Here is a 26,323-nt window from a genome sequence, read left to right on the forward strand (position 1 = left end):
TTCTACAGCCCCAGCAAAAATGTTTGCTAATCAGCAAGCAAAGCACTGTCTCAAGAGCTTTCAGAGATGATAAGGAGGATGTTGATGACAGTGGTTAACATTTAAAAAGCTCTTCTCACACAACAGGTACTGTGCTAGCTACCTTGTCGTAGTCACTGAATCTATGAAGTAGACACTACTGGTATATCCATATTACAGATGAACAACCTGAGACAGTGAAGATTAAGTAATCTCTCCAAGATCACATATCTGGTACACAACAGAAGCCAAGATAGGGAAGGTATCTCTGACTTTGAAGACTACATAATTAACGACTATGGTACCAAATCCTAGACCGAAACTGTGGTCATAGAAACTGTAGTTTATCTTTTTTCTGAAGGGTTTAAGCTGTGGCTTACAAATAAAAATATTAAACTACCAAGTTATGATTAGTAAGACAAACCATTTCCAAAATCCCTTCTAAATATATCTGGCTACTCTTCAAAAGTCAAATCCACATGACAAAGAGTGAGAAGGCTGGGCACAGTGACTCACACCTGTAATCCCAAAACTTGCGGAAGTAGAGGCGGGATGACTGCTTGAGCCCATTTGTTTGAGACCAGCCTGCGGAATATAGGGAGGCCCTGTCTCCACAAAAAAGTAAAAAAATCAGTTGGGTGTGGTGGCATATGCCTGTGGTCCCAGCTACTAAGGAGGCTGAGGTGGGAGGATTACTTGAGCCTGGGAGGGTGAGGATGCAGTGACCCATGATTTTGTCAATGTGCCCCAGCCTGGGTGACAAAGCAAAAGCCTATCTTTTCTCCCCCTCCCCCAACAAAACCCAAAGAGTGAAGAAAATGTGATGCTTTACACCTTAAAAGAAATTACCAAAAAAAAAAAGAGTACATAATCTCAAATTTCCACTCTTCTGCATTACTACCATCTTCCCTAAAGTGTAAACAGCTTTGTTTTGTTCACTTTTGAAAATTTTCTGAATCATCCAAAGAATGCCTGGCAAGTTACCTTTGCTCAGAGATCATCAATACAGAGGAAAAGAGGAACGGAGGTTAAAGAACCCTACTCTAATTACAATAGGGTGAATATTAACATACACAGACACATGATGACGGCCTGTAATTTCTACATCTAGCCTGAGGACAACGATTGTTTAAATAAAACATAAGGGAAGCATAACAAATGGGGTGGGTAACAGGTGAATCTAAAGTTGCCAAATCATTTTATAATATATGTTATTCAAGCAATGACCTGTCTCATGTTCAACCCAGAATAATGTGCTTGCTCTTAATAAAGCCAATTTACTTCAAGTGGACATATACAGGATTCTTTACTTACATATAACCCATGACTAGATTTATTGCATACTCTTAGCCTTGACATTAGAGGGAAGAATCAGAACAAGTGAGTACAAAGAAACTCAATAATAACTGTTAACAAGGCGTTTAAAAGATGTACTGGAGGCTGGGTGTGGTGGTTCACGCCTGTAATCCCAACACTTTCGGAAGCCTAGGCGGGCGGATCACCTGAGGTCAGGAGTTTGAGACCAGCCTGGCCAATATGGAAAACCCCGTCTCTACTAAAAATACGAAAATTAGCCGGGCGTGGTGGCTTACACCTATAATCCCAGCTACTTGGGAGGCTGAGGTGGGAGAATCGCTTGAACCAAGGAAGTGGAGGTTGCAGTGAGCTGAGATCATGCCACTGCACTCTAGCCTAGGCGACAAGAGCAAAACTCTATGTCAAAAAGAAACAACAAAACGTCCTGGAACAGTTCAAAACAAGGTAAAACAGATGTCAACAACTGAGAGAGTTAATGGAAATGTTACAAGGATAGCTTATGCCAGGTACTTTCATTCTTAATACTCAGTAAAGAAAACAGAGAATAAGCCAGAACAACCAGCAGGTATGAAGTTTTTTCCTAGATAATTTTTTGAAGATGATGATGATAAAGACAATATTAAAATAGCCAACATTAGTTGAGTGTGTTTAATGCTCTAATTTTTTTTTTTTGGCATTAACTTATTTAATCCTCTGAACTACTTACTGTATGAGGTAGGTACTGTTGTATCTTCATTTTACAGATGATGGAACTGAAGAATAGAAAGTAACTTCCCCAAAGTCACAGGGCCAGCTAATGGCACAGCCGGGACTGAAATTTGGACATATCCCAAACCCTACTCTCTTAATCTTATGTTTTGTGGTTTATCCCTAAATTAATACTCCCACCTGAGTCAAATAGTCAAAGTGGAAGTTTAAAACAGGAAAAATAAATACTGTATAATTCTCTACCAGCAGTATAGTGAAAATTGTTTTTCTAAATATCATTTTCTAAATTCAGGTTCCAAAAAGTTTTTTTTTTCCTTTTTTAAACGATGATGATGGGAAAGAAAGAGTGATTGAAGAGATTAAATAAATGGTATGACAGTGGGTAGGCCACAAATATAAGTGGCAAGCAGATCATTTTATGTAGTCATAATGTTAGAGCAATCTTCAGGAATACATCAAAATGTTAAAATTGGTCAAAAGCTGCACTGATCCCTTTGACAATGGGGGCTATATGTTACTTATCTTAATACTCTTCACAACTTGTACACAACAGATAGTGGATTGATATTTTAACAACAAACTTACCTGTGAAAGGTCTGGTATATCACCTCTGTCAATTCCAACTTGCTGTAAGAAAAGCATTGTATTTAATAAATTATAATAAAAATATTTTATAAATAAAATTTGGAAAAATGACATCACGGCTAGTACCGGTAATATTTTAAACAGACTTCTTAAGAATCAGGAAAATATTTAATCTCCAAAAATACTCAATATTTCCAACGGCTTAGATATTATTTGGTGGCCCTAAAAGTTGTAACAGTAGGGAAACTAGAGTTGGAAAGTCAACAAATCTAAGTTAGCATCCCTGTCTTCTGAACACCTGTATATAAGCTACCTTGTCACAATCTGAAAACTCCCCTCTCTTCTATGTGTAATATGATAAAAACACTATGGTAAGAATGAGAAAGCCTGACCATGAACAAGCTCTTTGATGCAAAAAAAAAAAAAAAAAAAATTTAAGAAACAAACCTGAAGACATCGACTTTGTCTTTCTCCATAAAACATGCTTTCCCTGGAAATCACCATAGATGACACTTTAAAAACTCATGTTCTGTCAGGTAGGCCAGGTTTACACAAATGTCAAGTGATATCTAATCAGGATATAACTGTCTTCACAAACCAATTCCAATATACCTTCATGATGCTCAGGCCCTAGGCAATTTCCAGCAAAAAAAGATAGAAACGGTTCCTGTGTATTCTAGCATCCAAATTAGAAAACTATTTTCTGTCCTGTGGCTGTGTGTCATTTTCTAATCAGTCTCCCCTCCTTTTGTGACCTCTCAGGGGCTGGTCTCAGAATGATGTCAGTAGAAAATCTGATAAAGGCCAGATACGGTGGCTCACATCTGTAATCCCAGCACTCTGGGAGGCCGAGGTGGGCGGATCACGAGGTCAGGAGATGGAGACCATCCTGGCAAACACAGTGAAACCCCAGCTCTACTAAAAATACAAAAATTAGCCGGGCATGGTGGCAGGCACCTGTAATCCTAGCTACTCAGCAGGCTGAAGCAGGAGAATCGTTTGAACCTGGGAGGTAGAGGGTGCAGTGAACAGAGACTGTGCCACTGCACTCCAGCCTGGGAAACAGAGTGAGACTCCATCTCAGGAGAAAAAAAAAAAAAAATCTGATAAATTCATTATTACTCAGATGTTACTAATCACTGCCTGATACATTTGTCCTCTTCAAACATGTTTCAAGAGGTTACTCTTGCCTTCTTCCAGGAACTAAGGCATTCTAATTAAACTGCAAGCCCAAAGACAGTCCCAAAACAGAATATTTTAAGGTAAGGGACTCTTCATATTTTTCTTAAATCATATGGAGCAGGCTGGGTGTGGTGGCTTATGCCTATAATCCGAGCACTTTGGGAGGCCAAGGTGGGTTGATTACTTGAGGTCAGGAGTTCAAGACTAGCCTGGCTAACATGGTGAAACCTCATTTCTCAAATTAGCTGGGCGCGGTGGCAGACACCTGCAATCCCAGCTACCCAGGAGGCTGAGGCAGGAGAATCGCTTGAACCTGGGAGGCAGAGGTTGCAGCGAGACGAGACCACGCCATGGCACTCCAGCCTGGGTGACAGAGCAAGTCTCTCGCTCAAAAAAAAAAAAAAAAAAAAAAATCATATATAGCAGACAGTCTATTGCACCTAAGTTAACAGCAGATTTGGAGTACAGAAGGGGGCTTACAACTTAAGTTTGGGCGGGACGCTGTGGCTCATGCCTGTAATCTCAGCACTTTGGGAGGCCGAGGCGGGCAGATCACCTGAGGTCAGGAGTTCAAGACCAGCCTGGCCAACACAGTGAAACCCCGTCTCTACTAAAAATACAAAAATTAGCCGGGTGTGGTGGCAGGCACCTGTAATCCCAGCTACTCGGGAGGCTGAGACAGCAGAATCTCTTGAACCCAGGAGGCGGAGGTTGCAGTGAGCCAAGATTGTGCCATTGCACTCCAGCCTAGGAGACAAGAGCAAGACTTCGTCTCAAAAAAAAAACAGAACAAAAAAACAAACAAACAAAAAAAACTTAACTTTGTAACTACAACTACCAAATGCAAAGAACATAAAAGGCCAAGAGGGAATGTCAACAAATTAAAACTTATTTAAAGAATTTACTAGAATCACAGCATAAACACCACCTTCTTCTGTTTTAGTATGTAACTCACCCTTAAAAAACGGTAAGGATCTTTCTCCTTGAAACATTTTTAAATTCAAAATTAATTTCAGTAGGCTTCATAAAACAGCAGATTAATAACAAAGCTATTGTCTGATCATCCTGTTGTCCTATTGCATCTAATATAGAATAATATATCACCACAGTAATAAAGCCTAGAATCACTATGTTGCTAATTCCAAAGTAACTGCTTTGACATAATTGAGCAAACTATCCTAGGAAGAAATCTTTGGTGGAGATGGGTAGAGGCTGGAGAATGGGAGAATAAACAAACAAAAAAACCCTTAAGAACGCCCCTGTGGTAGCAAGATAATGCCTGCAAGTATTACCACACCTGCCTTCCATGACAATTTCAGAAAATTATTTTTAAGCAGAGCTGCAAAATTAGATTATCCTATTACCTACTTTCATAGTTTTCACAATCAATGATAATAAATACACAAAATCCATTTCTGTCGGGGAACAAAAGCTTTTTTTTTTTTTTTTTTTTTGAGATAGAGTCTTGCTCTGTTGCCCAGCCTGGAATGCAGTGGTGCAATCTCGGCTCACTGCAACCTCCGCCTCCCGGGCTCAAGTGATTCTCCTGCCTCAGCCTCCTGAGTAGCTGGGATTACAAGCGCCCGCCCCCATGCCTGGCTAATTTTTGTATCTTTAGTATAGACGGGGTTTTGCCATGTTGGCCAGTCTTGAACTCCTGACCTCAGGTGATCCACCCACCTCAGCTTCCCAAAATGCTGGGATTACAGGTCTGAGCCACAGTGCCCGGCCAATGAAAACATTTTGAACTATGTGGCTCCAGCTGTCTCACTGGAAAGAAATCTGCATTGATACTGGATATTCTCTACCACATTTAACAATAAACATTCTCAAATATATGATTAATTCCAACCATAAAAATCTCTGGCACTACTGTATGTCACCTACTTAATTTTATAGAGAAGTAAACAATGTAAAAACAGGTAACTTTTCAATACTCGCTATTGAATTAAATTTACAGCATATATTTTATTCACTATTTTATCAGATTCATATCTTGCCACAGAATTCAATACAGCATAATAATGATTGAATACTAAATTGAAGACATTTATTTTATTTGGATAGTGAGTGATGACTTCAAAATCCATACTTACAGACAAAAAGGCAAGTTAGGAGACAGTCACTTAATGACAGTTTACCTCTGCAACTTTGAGGAACTCTGAGATTCTTGTCATCCTAGTTAGGAACTTCTTATAGATGTCAAGACCTTCTTTGCATTGGTTCTTTTTCATATCAAAATATTTTTCTGACAAAATAAATGTAAAAATTCTTTTGTTCACATCAAAATATAACACCCAAAAAAGGAAAAAAAAAGTAGGTAATAGCTCCAAATAGGTCTCTAAAGGAGCATACATACCCTACTAGAAAAATGTCAGTGTTAAGTTAGTTTAGGTATTTAAAGCAAATTAGAATAGAGGTGCTATTATATTAAAAAAAGAAACATTACTTGACCCTACTCATATTCCTAGTTTGTGCCACAGTACTTTTCCTCACAATTACCTAAGTATATATTTGTGTGTAAACATATACCACACTTGACCCCATTTAAAACAGCACTAACATCTATTTCCAATCTTACTAATAGTATATTATCTAAGAGAACAACTTTACCATGCCCAAATGTCACTCAGAAAGTTCATTTAAGTTTAATGTATACGTAAAAGTAAAGAGGTTAATTTATACTAATTATAGTATGGAAGACTATGCCTTCCAAAGCTTTATAGAAAAACCTTTATTTTTCACTTGTGAAAAAATAAGCCAAATTTCCCTATCCCTATAGATTAAAGCATCCCTGAGTAAGTCCACATTACTTCAGACTATAAAAAACAGATTTAAATTTTTAAAAAGTTCATTATGTAGATGATTATGAGAAAATATTTTTCTGGGACAAAAAAATTGTTTTTTTCCCATCTTTTTTTATTGTGGTAAAATACCTATAACATAAAACTTACTATCCTTTTTGTTTTTTTTTTTTGAAACTGAGTTTTGCTCTTGTTGCCCAGGCTAGAGTACAATGGCACGATCTAGGCTCACTGCAACCTCTGCCTCCTGGGTTCAAGCAGTTCTCCTGCCTCAGCCTAAAACTTACTATCTTAACTCAGCTAAATTTTAAAGGCACTTTTATATTTCTAAAAATTAATAAAATGGGTGGAAAAAACATAGATATATCTAAAAAATAAAGTTCATCTTGCTGAACATCCTGGGTATAAAAATATGTAATCACTTGCAGAAATAATTAGGTATAAAACTTTTTTCTCCAAATTAATTGTTACAATGAATGAATATATCATAATAAATTTTTAGACAGCTTTAAGTAACAACTCAGTCAATACTATTTATCCATATGACACAAGATAAGAAATGTTATTAGGCTACAGCAGTATTTACCCAACAAATTAATAATTCCTTCATTGTACGCTGCAAACAGTCTAATGGCATCTTTGAACAGGAGCATGAAGGCAGCATTTATTACCCCATTTGTAAGTTCATTGCTATTAACCTAGGGAAAAATTGGAAAATAAAATTAGCTAATCTTAGGTTTTAAATGACACTGACAAAAAGATTTCCTTCAAATTAAGATACAGTAAATTCATGCATTAGGCATGTTAGTGAAAAATACATTTATTTTCTCTAATACATACATAAAGATCATGGTGCAGTAGCTACCATATAAATGAACATTATTTATTAATATTAAATTTGCTGTAACCAGATAATTGTATTCATTTGACTAAAAGAATACTGGAAATATTTTTAGTTTTATCTCAAGGAATAAATCAAAAAGATAAACCAAATTAATTCTAAGTTCTTTTTTAGCACATGAAAATTAACTCATTGTTATATATAGAAAAACTAAGCACAAAATTGAATGGCAAAGAAAAAACTGGCAAAAAAGGTATTTGCAGACTACCTAGTAGAGCTGATGCCCATTATATAGGGAGAATCCTAATAATAAATAAAGTAAATGAAAACAATTTATAAAATAAAAAATACATATGGATAATAACATGAAAAGAAATACAACTTCACTTATCAGGTAAATTACGATACAATAATCAAATCAAATTACTAAAATATCCTTTCCTGAACATCAGACTATATTACTCAATGCCCATAAGAATGAAAAAAAAAGAACACTGTAGCTCATGCCTGTGGTCCCAGCACTTTGTGAGGCCGAGGCAGAAGGATTGCTTGAGCCTGCCAGTTTGAAATGAGACCAGCCTGGGCAACACAGCAAGACCTCGTCTCCACAAAAAACTAAAACCAAGAAAAGGTAGCTGAGCATGGTGGTGTACCCCTGTAGTTCCAGCTACTCAGGAGGCTGAAGTGGGAGGATTGCTTGAGCCCAGGATTTGGAGGCTGCAATGAGCTACGATCATGCCACAGAACTCCAGCCTGGGTGACAGAGAAAAATGCTGTCTCAAAAAAACAAAAAAAAGATGAAAAAGCAAAAACAGACACCTGTTGAGAAGTTAGTGGCTCACCCTTTTGGACTATAAGCAATATTTATTAAAAATTTAAATGCTTATGTTATTTGAACCACCACTTTCTTTTTCTGGGTGTTAAACCTATTGAAATAGGTTTACAAATAGAAACACACACACACAGAGGGAGAGACAGACAAGAGACAGAGAGAAGAGAGAGAATTGAGTGTAGCACTGTTTAGGATAAAAAAACAGAAAAACTAAACATCTATCAACAGGAGGATCAGATAAATTGTTATTATATAACAAAGTACAATACAGACATTGAGAAGAATAAGAAATTTTATACAAATACAATATATTAAGAAAAATATGCATGGTTGGACCCTGAGCTTCTATACAAACCAAAATAATGTTGAATAACTGCATCAGTACCCCATGCCTTCTAGAGCAGGGGTCAGCAAACTTTTTTTGTAAAGGGTCAGATGGTAAATATTTTAGACTTTGTGGGCCACACAGTCTCTGTCACAACTTTTGAACTCTGCTGTTGTAACATGAAACAGCATGTAACATGAAACTGGTACATAGATAATATGTACCAGTGAGCTTGGCTGTGTTCCAATAATACTATTGAGGACACTGAAGTTGGAATTTCATATAACTTCCACCTCTTACAAAATACCATTTAATTATTTTCTACCACTTAAAAAATATACAAAAACAGGCAGTGAGCTGTACTTGGATAATCTCTGTTCTAGTCTATGAAATACCTGTAAGATTTATTGAATGTTTACTGAACACTTACTATGTGCCACATTAATAGGCAATGGGGGTACAACAGAGAACAAAAGTGACCTAGTTCCTGCCCTGAAGAAGCTTAAAAACTAGCAATTAAACAATTTAAAGGAAAAATCTATTTCAGCATGCAACTGTCACAGTTCCATTCACTAACTTGCACTCACAATCTCTAAAACAAAATGACGAATAAATAATAAACAAAACATTGTAAGATAGATGCCAAAAAAACAGAACAGAGTTGAAAACGCTAACTTCTAACACATTATAAATGAATGACAAAGCTGGCAGCTTGGTTCAAGTCATGGTCATTAAAAGAAAAATTCCAGGGAACACAATGCCCTTGGGCAATAGCTACATAACAGGCTATTATAAGTGCTATTTAAACTTCTTCTGAATAATTTTCACACTTTGAGTCCCATTAAATAGACAAAAGTAAAATATTAAGTTGGCTATTCATTTAAAAAATATCCCTGTACATTTTTAAGATCTAAAACCCATTATCAAAAGAAAATATACTTTCAGATCATCCTTTCACCACTTTAGCTTGTATATCTTAAAATTCTAGAGCTAGAGAAGCACTAAAGAAATAAATCCAAAACAGTCATAAAAATCAGAAAGTAATTTGACTTGAGACTATTTTATAAAAAATCCTTAGCCATATAGGGTATCAGTGTGAAAAACTAGAGTCTGTGAAAACTTGAGGTTAAAAATTCTCATGAATTATAATGACTAATTTTTTAAAATCTTAAATTACAAAAGCATAAATCAACTTACATTAAAATCAAGAAGTGCATCCATTTGATTCTGAATAATTGGTACAGTTTTTAGGAGTTTTTCTGTGTTCATTGTTCTCATAACTCCATCAGCCCTGTTATGAAAAAAACAGAGAAATAAACAAATGAATCTGCAATTAAATCTACATTTCAAACTCCCCCCCGGTTCTCTACTAAAACAGAGAACCAAGTTGCTATGAAATGTCACATATTTTTAAGTCATTATGGAACCTGAAAACTAAAGCAGAGATCATACAGAAAAAACAAAAACAGGCAACACAATAAGTCAAATGTCAAGGTACTCATTTAGAACTAAAAAAGAACATAAAGCATGAGCCATAAAAGCAAAAGTTTACATTATACAGCAAGGTCTATAGCACACTTTTCACATGATGAAATGATCTGATCCTCACAATCATTGGTGTGTAAAGAGCAGTTTTACCATTTTTTTAAATTACAAATAAAATAATCATTTGCCTCAAGTCAATAAACAGTTAAACACTCTGTAGGCCAGGAGTTAACAAAGTCTTAGAGCACTGTTTTATTTAAAGTATTTTATTCATGACCCAACAGCAATGGCTTTTAATTCAGAAATTATAACTAAAACCACTTTATTACAAAATAAAGAGCAATTTTACCAAATCATTCTAAATCTGGCTATTACACAAGAGATACTTTCAGTGCACAGTCTTTAATAAAATATTCTGTTAAATATTTCCAAACAGATATTTCTAAAGATAGAGAAATATTGGCAGCACCAAAACAGATTTAAAAACCAGTACATGAAAAGTACTGGGGCTAACGTACAGAACTAATATTAAGAGCTTATTATATATCACACTAAGTATTATTCAGAGATTGCCCTATCATTTTCAAATCCTCATAAAAATTCTACTGATATTCTTGTTCCATTTTACAGATGATGAAATTTTAGGTTCAGTGAGGGTACATGACTTGTCTAAGATCACAGAACTAATCAGTGGTAGAGTCATTATGTAAACCCAGGTGTATTAGACTGCGAAATTATGGCATAACTGTTTGGCTGAGTAACAAGGCATTTCCAAAAAATATGTCAGGTTCCCCTAATTTACAAATGATCTATACTTATAAATGGCTGTTCTACCTTACGATAAACCATGAACTATGACCTCAGATGCCAAAAAACAATTAAGCTATAAAAAGCAACAATTGTGCTTTGTAGGATACAACAAAGTTTAACAAACAAATACTAGACTGCCTTAAGTAGTCACCTATTGATCAGCTTCGGCCTAATTCTCCCTAATGTGTTAACTTATGGATGCCTGTTTCCTCTCAAGTGCTAAACAGCATTGGCTGGAACCAGCTGCTGGAGCTTGGGATGAGGACACCATCCCTTCTTTTGCAACTCTTCTTACTGATGTCATTTTTTTGCCTCTGGTTACTTCTCCATCACAGAAGATCTGAACATTGGCTGTCTTTCTTGTCTTCATTAGCTTCAACATCTACATGGACAACCAATCCAACACCTTGATGTCAAAATCCCTGATTCTAACCTTACTGCCCCCAGAAACCACAGCATCCTAGCCCTACCCCTGAACAACAACAACAAAAAAAGGTAAAATTCAGACACCTTGTTCTGTGACAATTACCTTTTAACCTTTCAGCTGCTTTGGTCACGTATCCCTGTGGTAACAACTATTTGACCTCATCAGAAACTTCAATGTTTCAACTCCACCACTACCCACATTGATCCTTTCTCATTTTTACTTTCCTCATCTAGCTTAGAATTCCACAGATCATTAATATAATCACTCCTTTACAATACCTTTAACTTTCTTGCCCCTCTTTTCTTCCCTGCATTTCAGTCATCTGGCAAATTCACAATCCTGGGTGAGCAAACACCTAACTAATCCATGCCTGTACACACATAGCTGAGTGCTGGTAAACAAAATAGCACAATTGGGCAAACTGGCAAAACCATAAACTCATGATCATCAACCTCAAATGAATACTCAACATTGCCAGCAATCCTCTTAGCCGTCTCTAATAAAATCCTCTCCTAAGTATCTTCGAATCCTCTTCTCTTTCCTTGTCTCCTTACATGAAACACATAAGCTCTCAGCTCTTAACTCCCAAAATATTTCATTCTGGAACAGAAAATAACAAAAAGCAACTGTCTGGTCTTCTTGCCACCCAAACTATATTTCTATTTAAAAATTGTTGGCTAAGGCTGGGCGCGTTGGCTCATGAGGTCAGGATTTCGAGACCAGCCTGGCCAATATGGTGAAACCCCATCTCTACTAAAAAATACAAAAAGTAGCCGGGCACGGTGGCGTGCGCCTATAGTCCCAGATACTCGGGAGGCTGAGGTGGGAGAATCGCTTGAATCTGGAAGGCGGAGGTTGAAGGGAGCAGAGATCACGTTACTGCACTCTAGCCTGGGTGACAGAGCGAGACTCTGTCTCCAAAAAAAAAAAAAAAAAAAGTTGGCTTCTACCTCATGTTTTTCCTACCATGGTAGATTCCAAATGAATCCAAGATTAAAATATAAAACACTGAATCCATAAATATATCTGATGAAAACATAATAATCATTTTAGCTCACTGAGCTTGCTTGAAAGATAAAAAACATAAAAATGAAGATAATGATTTTGATCACCTAAGATTGTAAAGCTTTTAACAATGTTAAAAAACAGGGAAAAATACTCATAACCTATAACAATTTATTTTCCTAATACACAAAAAGTTCATTTGTTGAGTGTTTGTTATGTGTTAAGCATTACATACAATATCCCATTTAATTCTCACAACAATCCTGACAGGAAAGTACTAATTAACATCATAATTTTACAGATGAAATAACTCAGAGCTTAAGTAAGGCCTTCCCAGTTTTGCCACAGCATACTAGTATGGTAAAGGGTTATAAGTGTGCCAAGATGTTGATCCTTTTTAACCCTTTAGCCTCAAGTAGTCTCTTGTATAAATAGTTATCAGTTTGTGTGCCACCATGTGAAAGAAGTTTAGCAAGCTGATAGATACATAACAAAATATCCTTGTTTTTAGAAAATATTCACCAAAGTATTAAAAGATATAAACTATAAAAGGCATCAGGTATGTAACCCACTCTCAAATGGTTCAGAAAAAAATGTGTGTGTGCGCCTGTGTGAATATACACAGAAAGAGAAATGCAGATGTGGCAAAATGTTAAAAACTGGTGGTTCTGAGTAAAGTATACAGAAGTTCTCTAATATTCTTGCTACATTTCTGGAAGTGAAATTATTTCAAAGTAATATTATTTTTTAAAAGTCAGTAAACCAGCTAAAGTATCTCACTGAAGTCTCTCATCTAATTGGTATGAAGCTAGAATTCAAACCTAGATTCATCTGACTAAAAAAGCTTGTGAGTCCTTACCACTATTCAACACAATGGAAAAGAGTAAAAAACCCAATAGAGAAGCTGTCAACGGACATCAAAAGACGATTAATAAAACAAATATGGCATTCAAAAGGAAGGAGGAGTGTGCTCAATATCACCATTTATTCAATCAACTAATATAAAGCGAACACATATGAATGCATTTTTCATGATGATAGAAGAATACAAATAACTATTTAAGCCAATAATTTGGTATAATTTTTACAAAGGATAATTTGGTGTTTTGTATTAAAATGTTAAATGTATATATATCTCAATGACTCATCAATTTTAATAATTTACTCTATAGAAACACTCAACGCAACCATACATAAAAGGATGGTCAATCTATCGCTTTTATAAGATTAAAAAAAGGGAATAAATCAGATGTACACCTGCAACATAATTCTACAGCCATTCATAAGAATGAGATGGATTGAGGCCGGATGAGGCGGCTCATGCCTGTAATCTCAGCACTTTGGGAGGCCGAGACAGGTAGATCACTTGAGGTCAGGAGTTCAAGACCAGCCTGGCCAACATGGCAAAACCCCATCTCTACTAAAAATACAAAAATTAGCTGGGCATTGTGGCGGGCGCCTGTAGTCCCAACTACTTGGGAGGCTGAGACAGAAGAATCGCTTGAACCCGGGAGGTGGAGGTTGCAGTGAGCCAAGAGCACGCCACTGCACCCCAGCCTGGGTGACAGAGCCAGACTCTGTCTTAAAAAAAAAAAAAAGAAAAAAAGAATGAGATGGATCTATGTGTACAGACATTGAAAATGTCCAAAATACACAGCAGGGGAAGAAAAGCAGCCTTCAAAGAATCTGATCCAATTTTTATGTAATTTTTTATGCGCCTTTATATACATATTTCTATTTATACACACAGAAAAGATTAGACACCCTAAAATGTTAACATTTTCTACGAATTAGGATGGTATTTTTCTTAAATTTTAAGTTTATTACTTTTACAAACATAAAAAAGTATCTTAATAAATCAAACTTTACTACTTATAATGAGAGTCCTCTCCAAAAGGTGTAGCCTACTGAGGTTTTTGCCATGATATAATACATTTCAATTGCTGTCATGTCCTCAATTTATACCTGATATTCTTGATTTTTTTCTTTTGTATTTATACAGTCTGATATGTGTATATGTGTGCGTATAATGCCACTTTTGCGCTTCTTCTTGGTCCCCACTCAATTATGGCTCTCCTTGATTCAACTAAGTCAATACTAATTTTATTGTACTTAATCAGGGGCTATTTTCATCCAATTAAAAAAGACTGCTCTATTACATAAAAAAATTCACCAACTATTCTCAAGACTGGCCCTTCAAATTAGAACAAAAGTTACCATTTTAAAAATCTATTATTCTGAAATCTGTAAATACACTGAAGATCAACTTTACTGAAGACACTTTACAGTGAAATATTATTGGACAGGATACAGAGGTTAAAAATCAGACTTCTAAAAAAGTTCTCCACCATAATCTTCTACAAAGTGCTTAAATATGTGAAACAAAATCTGTAGAATTCACTTTAGGTATATTCCAAAATAATCGCCTCCTGATGGATTTGGAATGGTAACATAGAACATTTAAATTCAGCTTTAAATTTTCTTGCATAACTAAGAGGTTACCTCTATATTTTAACTAAATTTTTCACTTCAGTCCATTAATTTAAAATTTCAATATAACAATCTAAAGGAACACATCAATTGCTTAGACCTTTGGAATCAATGAGCAGCAGAGTGGCTCAGGAAGGCATTCACCAGACTATTTCTGTACATGCCGGATTCCCTTCAAGACAGGCCTTCATAGCTACAAGGGTCATCACTGCTGCTAAGAATGTCTTCAGTGGCTTTCTCCTGAGCCCTCATCCTATATCCTAGGAAAAAATCTGCATATCAGATGTTATCAGTTATAGAAGCACTGACTATATCATTCATGTGAATGGATCATGTACTAAGATGATTGTTATTTAGGGTGCAGCAAAAATTAAATGCATCTTCTGCATTTAATATTAAAAGAAAGCTTAAATACAAAACAGCACTGAAATAAATGAAAAAAGATCCAAATAAACAGAAAGACATCTCTTGTTCATAGACTAGAAATTTAATCGTTAAGAAGATAATACTCCCCAAACTGATTTATAGATTCAATGCAATCCCCCACAAAATCCCAGCTATCTTTTCTGCAGAAATCAAAACGCTGATCCTGAAATTCACATGGGAATGCAAGGGGCCCAGAACAGCCAAAACAATCTTGGGGGAAAAAAAAAAAGAATAGAGTTGGAAGACTCACACGTTCTAATTTTAAAACACACTGCAAAGCAACAGTAATCAAGACAATGTGGTACTGGCATGAAGATATACATACAGATCAACAGAACAGAACTGCAACTCCAGAAATAAACCTTTACATTTATGGTCAATTCATCTTCAACAAGGTGCTAAGACTATCCAATGGGGAAAGAAGAGTAATTTCACAAAATGGTGCTGGGATAACTAGATATCCACATACAAAAGAATAAATTTGGACTCACCTCTCACACCATATACAAAAGTTAATTCCAAATAGATAAAAACTTAACTATATGGGCAAAAAATACAAGATTCTTAGAAGAAAAAGTAGGAGTAAATCTTTGTGACCTTGGATTAAACAATGATTTCTTAGACACGATTACAAAAGTACAAGCAACCAAAGGAAAAAAAAGACACACTTAATTAATTAATTAAAAATGTTTGTTCTTCAAAAAACACCAACAAGAAGCTGAAAAGACAAGCCATGGGAGAAAAATATTTGCAAATTATTTATGCGATAAGAAACTGGTGTCCAGAACATATTTTTTTAAATTCTTGCAACTTAACAATAAAAAGGGCAAGTAACCCAATTTAAAAATGGGCAAAAGGCCAGGTCAGTAGCTCAAGCCTATAATCTCAATACTGTGGGAGGCCAAAATGGGAAGACTGCTTGAGCCCAGGAGTTCAAGACCAGCCTGGGCAACATAGTCAGAACTCATTTGTATGAAATTTTTTTTTTAAATTAACTGAGCATAGTGTTGCATGCCTGTGTTCCCAGCTACTCAGCAGGCTGAGGGGGAAAAATTGCTTGAGCACAGGAGGTCGGCACTGCAGTGAGCTGGGATTGTGCCACTGTCTCAAAAAGTGAAAATAAAAAATAAAAACAGGGCAAAGGGTTTGAAGAGGCATTTTTTCAAAAGACGATATACAAATACTCAACAGCTCAAAAAAAATGCTCAATATCATTAGCCATCAGGGAAATGCAAACTAAAAATCACAAGACACCAGTTCACACCCACTAGGATGGCTACCATTAAAAAAAAAAAAGGCAAAAAAACAGAAAATAACAAGTATGGCAAGAATAGGGAGAAACTGAAAGTGCCATACATTGCTGGTGGGAACGTAAAATTATTCAACTGCTTTGAAAAATGACTTGGCAGTTCCTCAAAATGACAAACATAAGAGTTACCATATGACACAGCAATTCCACTTCTAGGTATATACCGAAGAGAATTAAAAAGATAATCCACATAAAATCTAACGTTCACAGCACCGTTATTCCTAATAGTCAAAAGTAGAAACTATTCAAGTGGCCATCAGCTTATGAACAGATAAACAAAATGCAGTATATGTCCATAAAGTAAAATATGATTTGGCTAGAAAAAGGAATAAAATACTGATATATGAAATAACACGGATGCTATAACTTGGACATACTATGCTACACAAAGGTCACATATTGCATAATTTCATTTATATGAAATGTTCAGAATAGGCAAGCCCAGAGACACAGAAAGTAGATTCATGGTTGCCAGGATCTAGGGGAAGAGGGAATAGGAAATGAATGCTAACAGGTATAGAGTTTCTTTGTGGAGGTGATAAAAATGTTCTGAAATTAGTGGTGATGTTGGACAACTTTGTAAATACACTAAAAACCAATGAATTACACACTTTAAAATGATAAATTTTGTTATGTGAATTATATCTCAATAAAGGTGCTATAAAAAGAACTTAAAAACAAATCCTACCACAAAAAGTACTTGATATACTTCATCAAAGAAAAATGAGGCTCATCTTTTAAAACTGGCTAAAATTTCGTAATTCATAATCTAGTAACTCCTATGTTTTACATTTTTAAAAATTCAAATCAATTAGATGTCAAAAAAAGCTTAACTCACCCTCTCTTCACTTTTGTGAAATCAAATGCAACTTGTCTGTATGAAACTGCTTTTTCATTTAAATATCTACTATACCGCCTAATAAATGTAGACATGTCATATCCTGTAAAAAAAAAAAAAAAAAAAAAACAAAAAACAAAGAGAGAGACAAGTTTTTATAAATGACTAAAAATCCCAATATGCCTAGAAAAACAACTCATTGTATCCAATGGCTATAATGTCTTGATATCTCAATTCAATTTAGTATGTAAATTAAGTAACTAATTAATAACATTACCATTAAATTCTCTTAAGGCTTCATATTTAAATCAGATAAGTCCTATATAGCTTTAAAAAAAAAACCTCTTCCCTTAGAACTTCACTAAAGTAAGAAGTTTCTTTTGTTTCTCTCAATATTCCTATTCTTTATTCATCAGGAATTAGAAAAACATGTTCTTTTACACAACTTGATAATCTCACAACTCAAATTTAACATCCTATGGAACCACAATCCCATTCCTCAAATCAAGCAACTTTACATAATTTTTATACTCCTAAAATCTTTAGCTGTATTTAGAACCATAACTTGTATGTGCCAACCTTATAAAAAGTATAAAAAATTACTGTGTAATATAAGAAATGGCAATATGCAAGTTTAGGGTGTAACAAAAACAATTATATGAATGTTTTCAATGAAACTTTCTAAATGAATACACAAATCATTCTAAGATTTGGTTTCATCATGACCTTGATTTGAAAACTTCAGCAACATAAAATCTAATCAATATTATTTTTTAAAAACACCAAAAACTTTGTGTTTTAGTTATTGCCTGGCTCAGGGAAGTCTATAAATTTTTGCTCCTCATTGAAAAGTGAACCCATTTTATTTTAACTCATATTCATCTAACAAATTTAATTACTTGATCTTTGCTACTTTTAAAAGACAATACCAAAAGCAACTAAAATGTAAACTAACTGGATTTCAACATCACCAGTTCATTTATTTAGCAAAATATTTATTGAGTGCCTATTAAGTACCAGTGGAGAAAAATCAGTGAACAAAATAGAAAAAAAAAATACTGCTTTCATATGACTTCATATCTACTACTGTACAGGTCAAGTGTTACATGCTCACATTCCTCAGCTCTTCAGTTTATATGGTTCTATCTACTATACCCCATCTTAAGAGGGTAAATACCTCTCATCCTTCAAGGCTCAACCTCTCCTCTACATAAAAAGACTGAAATTATTAAAACCTTATCACTAGAATTGCTTAATTTCCATCTTAAGAAAATGAGAAATCAGTCGCTAATAAGACACAAAAAACCTACTTGGATATATGCATAAACTCTGCCTAGAGCAGTGCTCTGCATCTTGTTTTCCATAGACTTTTAAAGTTAAAATGAACTGAATGAGGGAGGAAGTGAAAATTAAAGGATGAGTAGGCAGTTTCTTCCATGCCCCTGAAAATAGAAACACTCCATTTTTATCTATAATATATATCTGGCTTCTGTTTAAGGTTTCAAAAAGAGGCCAGGTGTGGTGGCTCATGCCTGTAATCCCAGCACTTTGGGAGGCTTAGGATGATCGCTTTAGACCAAGAGTTCAAGACCAACCTGGTCAACAGAGCAAGAGCCCACCTCTACAAAATATTTAAGAATAAAAAAATTAGCCAGGCGTGGTGGTGCACATCTGTAATCCCAGCTGCTCAGGAGGCTGAAGGGAGGACTGCTTGAGCCAGGAGTTCGAGGCTGCAGTGAGCTACGATCACACCACTGTACCCAGCCCAGGTGACAGAGCAAGCCCCGGTCTCTTTTACTCCAGCCTCAGCTACAGAACCAGATCCTGTCTCAAAGAAAAAAAAAAAATTTTTTCAAGAGAGGGGGTCTACTGTTTTAATTTTTTTCCTTAAGTTAGAGTGCCGTAACTCCTGTTAAAATATAATGCATTTTGTAACACTGGGTCCTACGTATAGATTACTGGTCTTCTAGAATGTCTGGAAGATAGGGTATTAAATTCATTTTAAGCAATACTTGCACCTACCAAAGGGAAACAAGTATTGGACTGAACACCTCCAAACTCAAATACAGCCAGTCACATAAAAAAAAAAAAAAAAAAAAAAAAAAAAAATTCCACTGTTTTTTGTTGTTGTTGTTGTTGTTGTTTTTTTTTACACCTCCAGAAGAACCACAGTTCAGGCCCTGATTAACTCTACACTAGATAACCAGAACAAATGAAACAGTCTCAGCATCTTCAAGATTTGGCTTACTCTGATCTAACTTGACTAAGCTATGATGCTTTCCTGGTAACACATAATTCCCTCTCCCCTCCTCTCTCTACTGCATTATAAAATTCCAACTCTATAAAAAATTTTTGTGCTTGATTTTGGCTCTGAACAGCTTCTTGAGGGCTACCTGCCACTACATGTTCTCAAATACACCATTCATATATATTCTATTCACATTCATTTGCTCTGTAAATCTTAAATATTCATATCCATGTGAATGACTTTCACATCCATATACATCTGTGTATCTGTGCTTACTTTCACATCCATGTATTGTACCTGTGCTTAAGCCAACTCATCTTCTCATCCTTCTCTTGAAGCCCAGCACAAATCTCACCTTCTCTAAAGACATTTCCCTGATTGAGCCTCACTGTTAAATATTCCCAACTCATTTGGCATATCCTTTATGAGGTTCTCCCTAAAGCTGACATTCTATAATGCTAACAGCCTAGTTATAGAACTAAGTAAAACAGATCCCATTAAGACAATGTGCATGGACAGCTATAACCACATTATGTCCATTTCAATTTACTAAATAAAAAATAACAGGCCGGGCGCAGTGGCTCACGCCTGTAATCCCAGCACTTTGGGAGGCTGAGGCAAGCAGATCATGAGGTCAAGAGATGGAGACCATCCTGGCCAACATGGTGAAACCCCATCTCTACTAAAGATACACAAATTAGCTGGGCGTGGTGACACACGCGGGTAGTCCCAGCTACTCGGGAGGCTGAGGCAGAAGAATCGCTTGAACCCGGGAGGCAGAGGTTGCAGTGAGCCAAGATTATGCCACTGCACTCCAGCCTGGTGACAGAACGAGACTTCGTCTCAAAAAAACATCAGTAAGAAAACAGCTAAGAATATGAAGGAACAATTCATCTCAATAAATTATATCCACTTTAGCTACTAAAACATGTAATATTCCAACTACATTTCTTGGAATGAAACATAATATAGTAACAATGAAAGCAAATATTTACATAGCATTTCTTTTTTTGTTTGTTTTTTTGAGTGTCTAGCTTTGTCACCCAGGCTGGAGTGCGGTGGCATGATCTTGGCTCACCGTGGCATGATCTTGGCTCACCGCAACCTTCGCCTCCTGGGTTCAAGCGATTCTCCTGCCTCAGCCTCCTGAGTAGCTGGGATTACAGGCATGCACCACCAATCCCAGCTAATTTTTGTATTTTTAGTAGAGACGGGGTTTCACCATGTTGGCCAGGCTGGTCTCGAACACTTGTCCTCAAATGACCCACCTGCCTCAGCCTCCCAAAGTGCTGGGATAACAGGCATGAGCCACCGTACCCGGCCTTACATAGCATGTCTTGTGTGCCAGGCACTTTTCTAAGCACTTTGTAGTAATTAACTAGGTTAAGTCTCATGACAATCTCATTGGGTAGGTACTATCACTATTACTCGATTCTACTGATGCAGAGATGAAGTAACCTGCCCAAGTTCATATAGCTGGTAGGCAGCAAAGATGAGATTCAAACCCAGACAGTCCAGCTCCAGAATTCATGCTCTCAAATAACTACTCTGTAATCCCTCTCAGAGAGCTCTGAGTATCTGGTAGGAAAATTAATATTAATCTTCAAATTAAAAGACAGTTTTTTCTTTCCTACAACCTTCATTAAAATATAAGGTTTAAAGTAGCACGTGTTCTAAAAGACAGAGTTCTGCTCTGGAGTAATCATCATGTGGGTGTCATTCTTTTGATTTTCTATAATGAAAAAGTCATCTTTACCTTGCAATCCACTTTTATCCAAAAAATTGCTTAAGTTAAACAACGTGTTTCTTGAAGCCAAATACTGAATAAAACGCTGGAAAAAAAAATAATTACATCATATTAAGGTGCTGCCATCTCACAAACTCTAATTCGAAAATTAGGAGGAAAAGTTATGGTTAATGCATTCCATTAAGCTTATCTAGTTTAAATTTCTCATCCTCACTCTTTCCATTAACTAGTTACCAAACCTAAAAACATAATACATATTTTTCACTAGCATGTGAGAATTTATTAAAGCCTAATGCCCACAGATATATTATAGTATGAAGTCAAAATAATAAAAGCAAATAGGCAGTGGAACCAGTAGTTTTGGTTTTATTACAGCATACTAAAACTATAGCTAATCATTTTCAGGTAGCATCTGTATTTTAAACAGCCATATGGTATACCAAAGTTTTGGCTTTTAAAAAAAAACAAAATACTTCTAAACATACAAGAAAGCAATAGAGATCCTCTTACCCACTGTCCAGATTAAACAAATTCACATGCTCACTTCAGATCTTACATAGAATCGAAACATTATAGCCTCCATTGAAGAACCACACCTTCAATCTCCCTTCCCTCCCTCTTCAGAGGTGAGTACTTTTCTGAAACAGGTATACGTTACTTTCACACAGGTTTTCACCATTTTACTAGATAAACAAGTATCTATAAACTATCTAATTGTTTTCTATTTTAAATTTACACAAGTATCACAGTGTACTTACTCTTTGCAATGTGTTTTAACTCAACTTTTCCCTAAGAATTATCCCACTTAACATTTCATTTTAAATGATGTTCTAATATTCCAATGAATACATCATCATAAATCCATTTATTTATTATGGATACACTTTCTAATTTTCGCTATTATTAACAAAGTTGTATTGACATATTTCTTCATGGTCTCCATGCATAAGTATATGAGTATATGAGTTTTTCAGGATATGTACCTAGGGATGAATTATTAGGCCAGCACATATGTAAAAGCTCATCTTCTCAATATTGCCAAAATGGTCTCTGAAGTGCTTACCATAGTACATAACCTTAGTCTCCTTCACATACAGCCTCTAAATAGCTAAAGAAATGCCTTTCAACTTCACTTCTTAGGATTCCTTTACTCTCTTCTTCATTTTTTTTTAATGCATGTAGAGGCTAATAATCAACTAGGATGTACACCATCACCTCCAAAATCAGTCCTTTTTTCTTTTTTTTCTTTTTGAGACAGGGTCTCGCTCTGTCGTCCAGGCTGGAGTACAGTGGTGTGATCACAGCTTTCCACCCTCCTGCTCTCAAGCAATCCTCCCATCTCTGCACGAAGCCCCACCCACCATCCACCCCTCACCCTCGCCCTCAAGTAACTGGGACTACAGGCATGTCCAGCTCACATTTTTAAAAAAATTTTTTGTAGAGACAACGTCTTACTACATTGCCTAGGCTGGTCTGGAACTCTTGGGCTCAAGCAATCCTCCCGCCTTGGCCCCCCAAACTGTCAGGATTATAGGTATGAGCCACTGTGCCCAGCCCCCAAATCAGACTTGTACAACTGAGATCACCCCAAACTAACAAACCAGGATTTTGAAAATCAATGTGCAAACTGAAGACTCATTTCACAATTATCCTAAAATAGTGTTTCAGAAAGTTATAAAAATATCGTAAGACAATATTAGACTATGATTTTAATAGATTTTGATAAGACTCTTCTTTACCTCTGCATTCTAAATTAATGTAAATAATTTAGTCTACCAGGCCATTTTATTCATGATTTTAGAGAAAATAAATCTAAATTTTCCTTTTCATTTTATTAGTCCTTTCTACCTTCATTATATTTAGCTGCAAAGACATATATGGCTTTAATCAAGTTTTGATTTTGTTTTCAACAGCATCCTAATGATATTCAAAATGGTATTAAATTGAGCACCATGCCAACACTCTGGCAAGTAATAAGGCTTCACAGGTTCCCATTTTGGGTCATAAGCGGTAACCTGAAATGGATTATCCTAAAACTTCATTTAAAGAATGGCAATGTGGAAGGTGGGTGATTAGGTACATAAGCATTTGTTATACCATTCACTCTACTATTGTGTATATTAGAAACTTTTCATAACAAAATATTTAAAGAACATATTTCAAATTATTTTACCCAAAATGGTATTAAACACTTTATAATAAATCCATGCTTGGTACTTCTCTTTTCTAATCTCATCTACAAATTTTTAACTCTACATTTTCATGTATTAATCACCTATAACTTGTCATACTATAATAAAAGCCTTGGTCAATTCTATTTACCATGAAGGTACTATCATATTATTGAGGAAGCTCCAGAAGTGACTTACCCAAGTCACCCAGTTGGTAAGTGAACAACAGTATAGAAGTACCTACCTGCCTCGTGTCAAGGGTCTATAACACAATGCTTGCTCAGCCTTACCTTTTGAGATTTTTCTCTGTGGCCAGCTTTCTCAACCTGAGTACTCTGACAATGAATCAGGTAATTCTTTGTTGTTGGAGACTGCTCTGTGCATTACTGCTTTTTCTTTTCTGTTTTTTTTTTTTTGAGATGGAGTCTCTCGCTTTGTTGCCCAGGCTGGCATGCAAAGCTGTCATCTCGCTCACTGCAACCTCCGCTTCACGGGTTTAAGCGATTCTCCTGCCTCAGCCTCCTGAGTAGCTGGGATTACAGATGCACGCCACCACGCTTGGCTAATTTTTGTATTTTTTAGTAGAGACAGGGTTTCACCATGTTGGTCACACTGGTCTCGAACTCCCGACCTCAGGTGATCCACCCACCTTGGCCTCCCAAAGTGCTGGGATTACAGGCGTGAGCCACCGCACCCAGCCTGTTCTGTGCATTATTGTAAGACGTTTTGAAGCAGCCCTGGCCTTTACCTACTAGATACCAGCAGCATCCCCTTCAGTTGTGACAAACGTCCCCTAAGGGAAAAAAAATCATCCCCCTTCCCCACTCAGTTTTGAGAACCACCACTCCATGGTATTCCAATCACCACAGCATAGTGAAATCCTATGTACAGCCTCTAACAAATTAATGGCACCTGCCAATGGGAACACCTGAAGGTTGTACAAACTAGCATAAAAAATGAACAGAGCATGGAATTTGCTTTAACTACCTACAGGAAGCTAAACATGAGTTTATCAAAAAAACACACTAAAATGCTATCTTTCTTCCCCTGTCAGTCAATCTACAAAATGACTGTCAACTTTCTGTTTTGTCTTTATTAACATTTTGCCTCTAGTACTATCAATTACCTTATTTACAGCCTCTGAAAGCCATTATTGATACTTTGTTTATCTGGCAGTGTAGCTGGTTATATTTGTGGCTTTTTCTTTTTAAAAAATAAACTACATCAAATAAATAAAGAAAGAAGAAGAAGAAAAGTACATACACACCTGGAATTCTTCAGAATAATCATAATCTTAACTAAACATATTCTTGCTAAAAGTAAAAACTATTATCCTAGTTAAGATGTTTCAAGTTACATTTAAGCTAATACAGCCAAACATTTCTATTAGCTCTATAAACTGGTTATAATGAATTAGAAAGCAACTAACATAAGTCCTAAAAATGGTCATGTCTGTTGACTTAGTAATCACATTTCAGGTAACACTTAGGGGAAATCATTTTTAAAAATTAAAAACTACAAATAAAATCACTCAATGTGGTGGTATAACGATGAATCAGAAAACTCAATTTCTAGCAAGGAAAATAGTTTAAAAATTGTGAACTATATGATCAATTACATAGTTATTAAAGATGATAAAAAATACAACATGGTGATGCTGATAGTGTAATATTATATAAAAAGCTAAGTATATTTTATCTACATTATGATTATAGCCATTTAAAAAATACAAATACTTTTGGACAAGAACTAGAGGGAAGACCAAAATGTGCCAATAGTAAGACGTGCTGGAACAATAAAGTTGTGGGTAAATTCCTGCTTTAATTTTGAACTTTAATAATGCTATATTGGTAGTTGTCAAAAAATAGTTTCAATACTGAAAAGCCCAAAGTAACACACGACATGATGGATGTCCATAAGTCATTATGCTCAGAAAACTATCAATGACTAAAGTTCTTTCTCATCTCTAGAGGGTTATCTTCCCAGGCTGCATTTTTCTAAGGCACATACTGATGAAGATTTATCTAGTTCTACTCAGATGTTCTTGAAAAGCTCCTGTTAATACAATTTTACAAATAAGTTTATTGAGCTGAGAAAATGAACCAAAAAATTAGCTGCTAGGCTATCACGGAAAGTAAGATGATTCTCTCAAAACAGAGAATTTCAAAAGCTTATGTATCTTATTTGTTACCCTTTTAGGCAACAAAGGCTTCAGACACACCTCTCTGCTGAAGAAGGCACACTTCAATAAGTCCCTCTCAGCAAATGCCATCTTAGTTCTAAATATCACAGCTTTGAAGTAGGCAAAGTGCTTCCATAAACAACTATATGAGATCAGACAAGAATCTAAAGCTGGGTGTGATGGCTTACGCCTGTAATCCCAGCACTTTGGGAGGCTAAGGTGGAAAGATCACTTGAGCCCAGAAGTTCGAGACCAGCCTAAGACAAGATGGAAAGACCCTCATCTCTACAAAAAAATTTAAAAATAAGCCAGGCATGGTGGCACACACTTGTAATCCCAGCTACATGGGAGGCTGAGGTGGGAAGGTCCCTTGAGCCCAGGAATTTGAGGTAGCAGTGAGCTATGATGGTACCACTGCACCTCAGCCTGGGCAACAAAGCAAGACCCCGTCTCAAAACAAACAAACAAACAAACAAACAAAAAATCTAACTGGGCTATAATAAAAGAACAACTGGATATAGACAAATATATAGTCTATAAACAGGACCAGCAAAAACCAGGGATGCTTATGGA

The 26,323-nt window shown here is 35.9% G+C and overlaps 1 protein-coding gene across 30 annotated transcripts in view; it reads right to left on the reverse strand.

Moving 5' to 3' along the window:
- PICALM (phosphatidylinositol binding clathrin assembly protein) overlaps window positions 1–26,323 on the reverse strand; it is a 111,774-nt gene that overhangs the window by 46,807 nt on the left and 38,644 nt on the right. For 29 of the 30 annotated variants that reach the window (XM_054526154.2, XM_054526162.1, XM_054526160.1 and 26 more), the window contains exons 3-8: window positions 21,407–21,482; window positions 17,403–17,505; window positions 9,810–9,903; window positions 7,201–7,312; window positions 5,952–6,058; window positions 2,629–2,670 (exon numbers count right to left, since the gene is read on the reverse strand). In XM_054526154.2, coding sequence (XP_054382129.1) covers window positions 2,629–2,670; window positions 5,952–6,058; window positions 7,201–7,312; window positions 9,810–9,903; window positions 17,403–17,505; window positions 21,407–21,482 — 534 coding nt within the window. The remainder of the gene's footprint in view (window positions 1–2,628; window positions 2,671–5,951; window positions 6,059–7,200; window positions 7,313–9,809; window positions 9,904–17,402; window positions 17,506–21,406; window positions 21,483–26,323) is intronic. The other variant, XM_063728230.1, reaches the window with a different exon arrangement.

The sequence above is a fragment of the Pongo abelii genome, chromosome 9 (genome assembly GCF_028885655.2).
Source record: "Pongo abelii isolate AG06213 chromosome 9, NHGRI_mPonAbe1-v2.0_pri, whole genome shotgun sequence".
NCBI lineage: Eukaryota > Metazoa > Chordata > Mammalia > Primates > Hominidae > Pongo > Pongo abelii.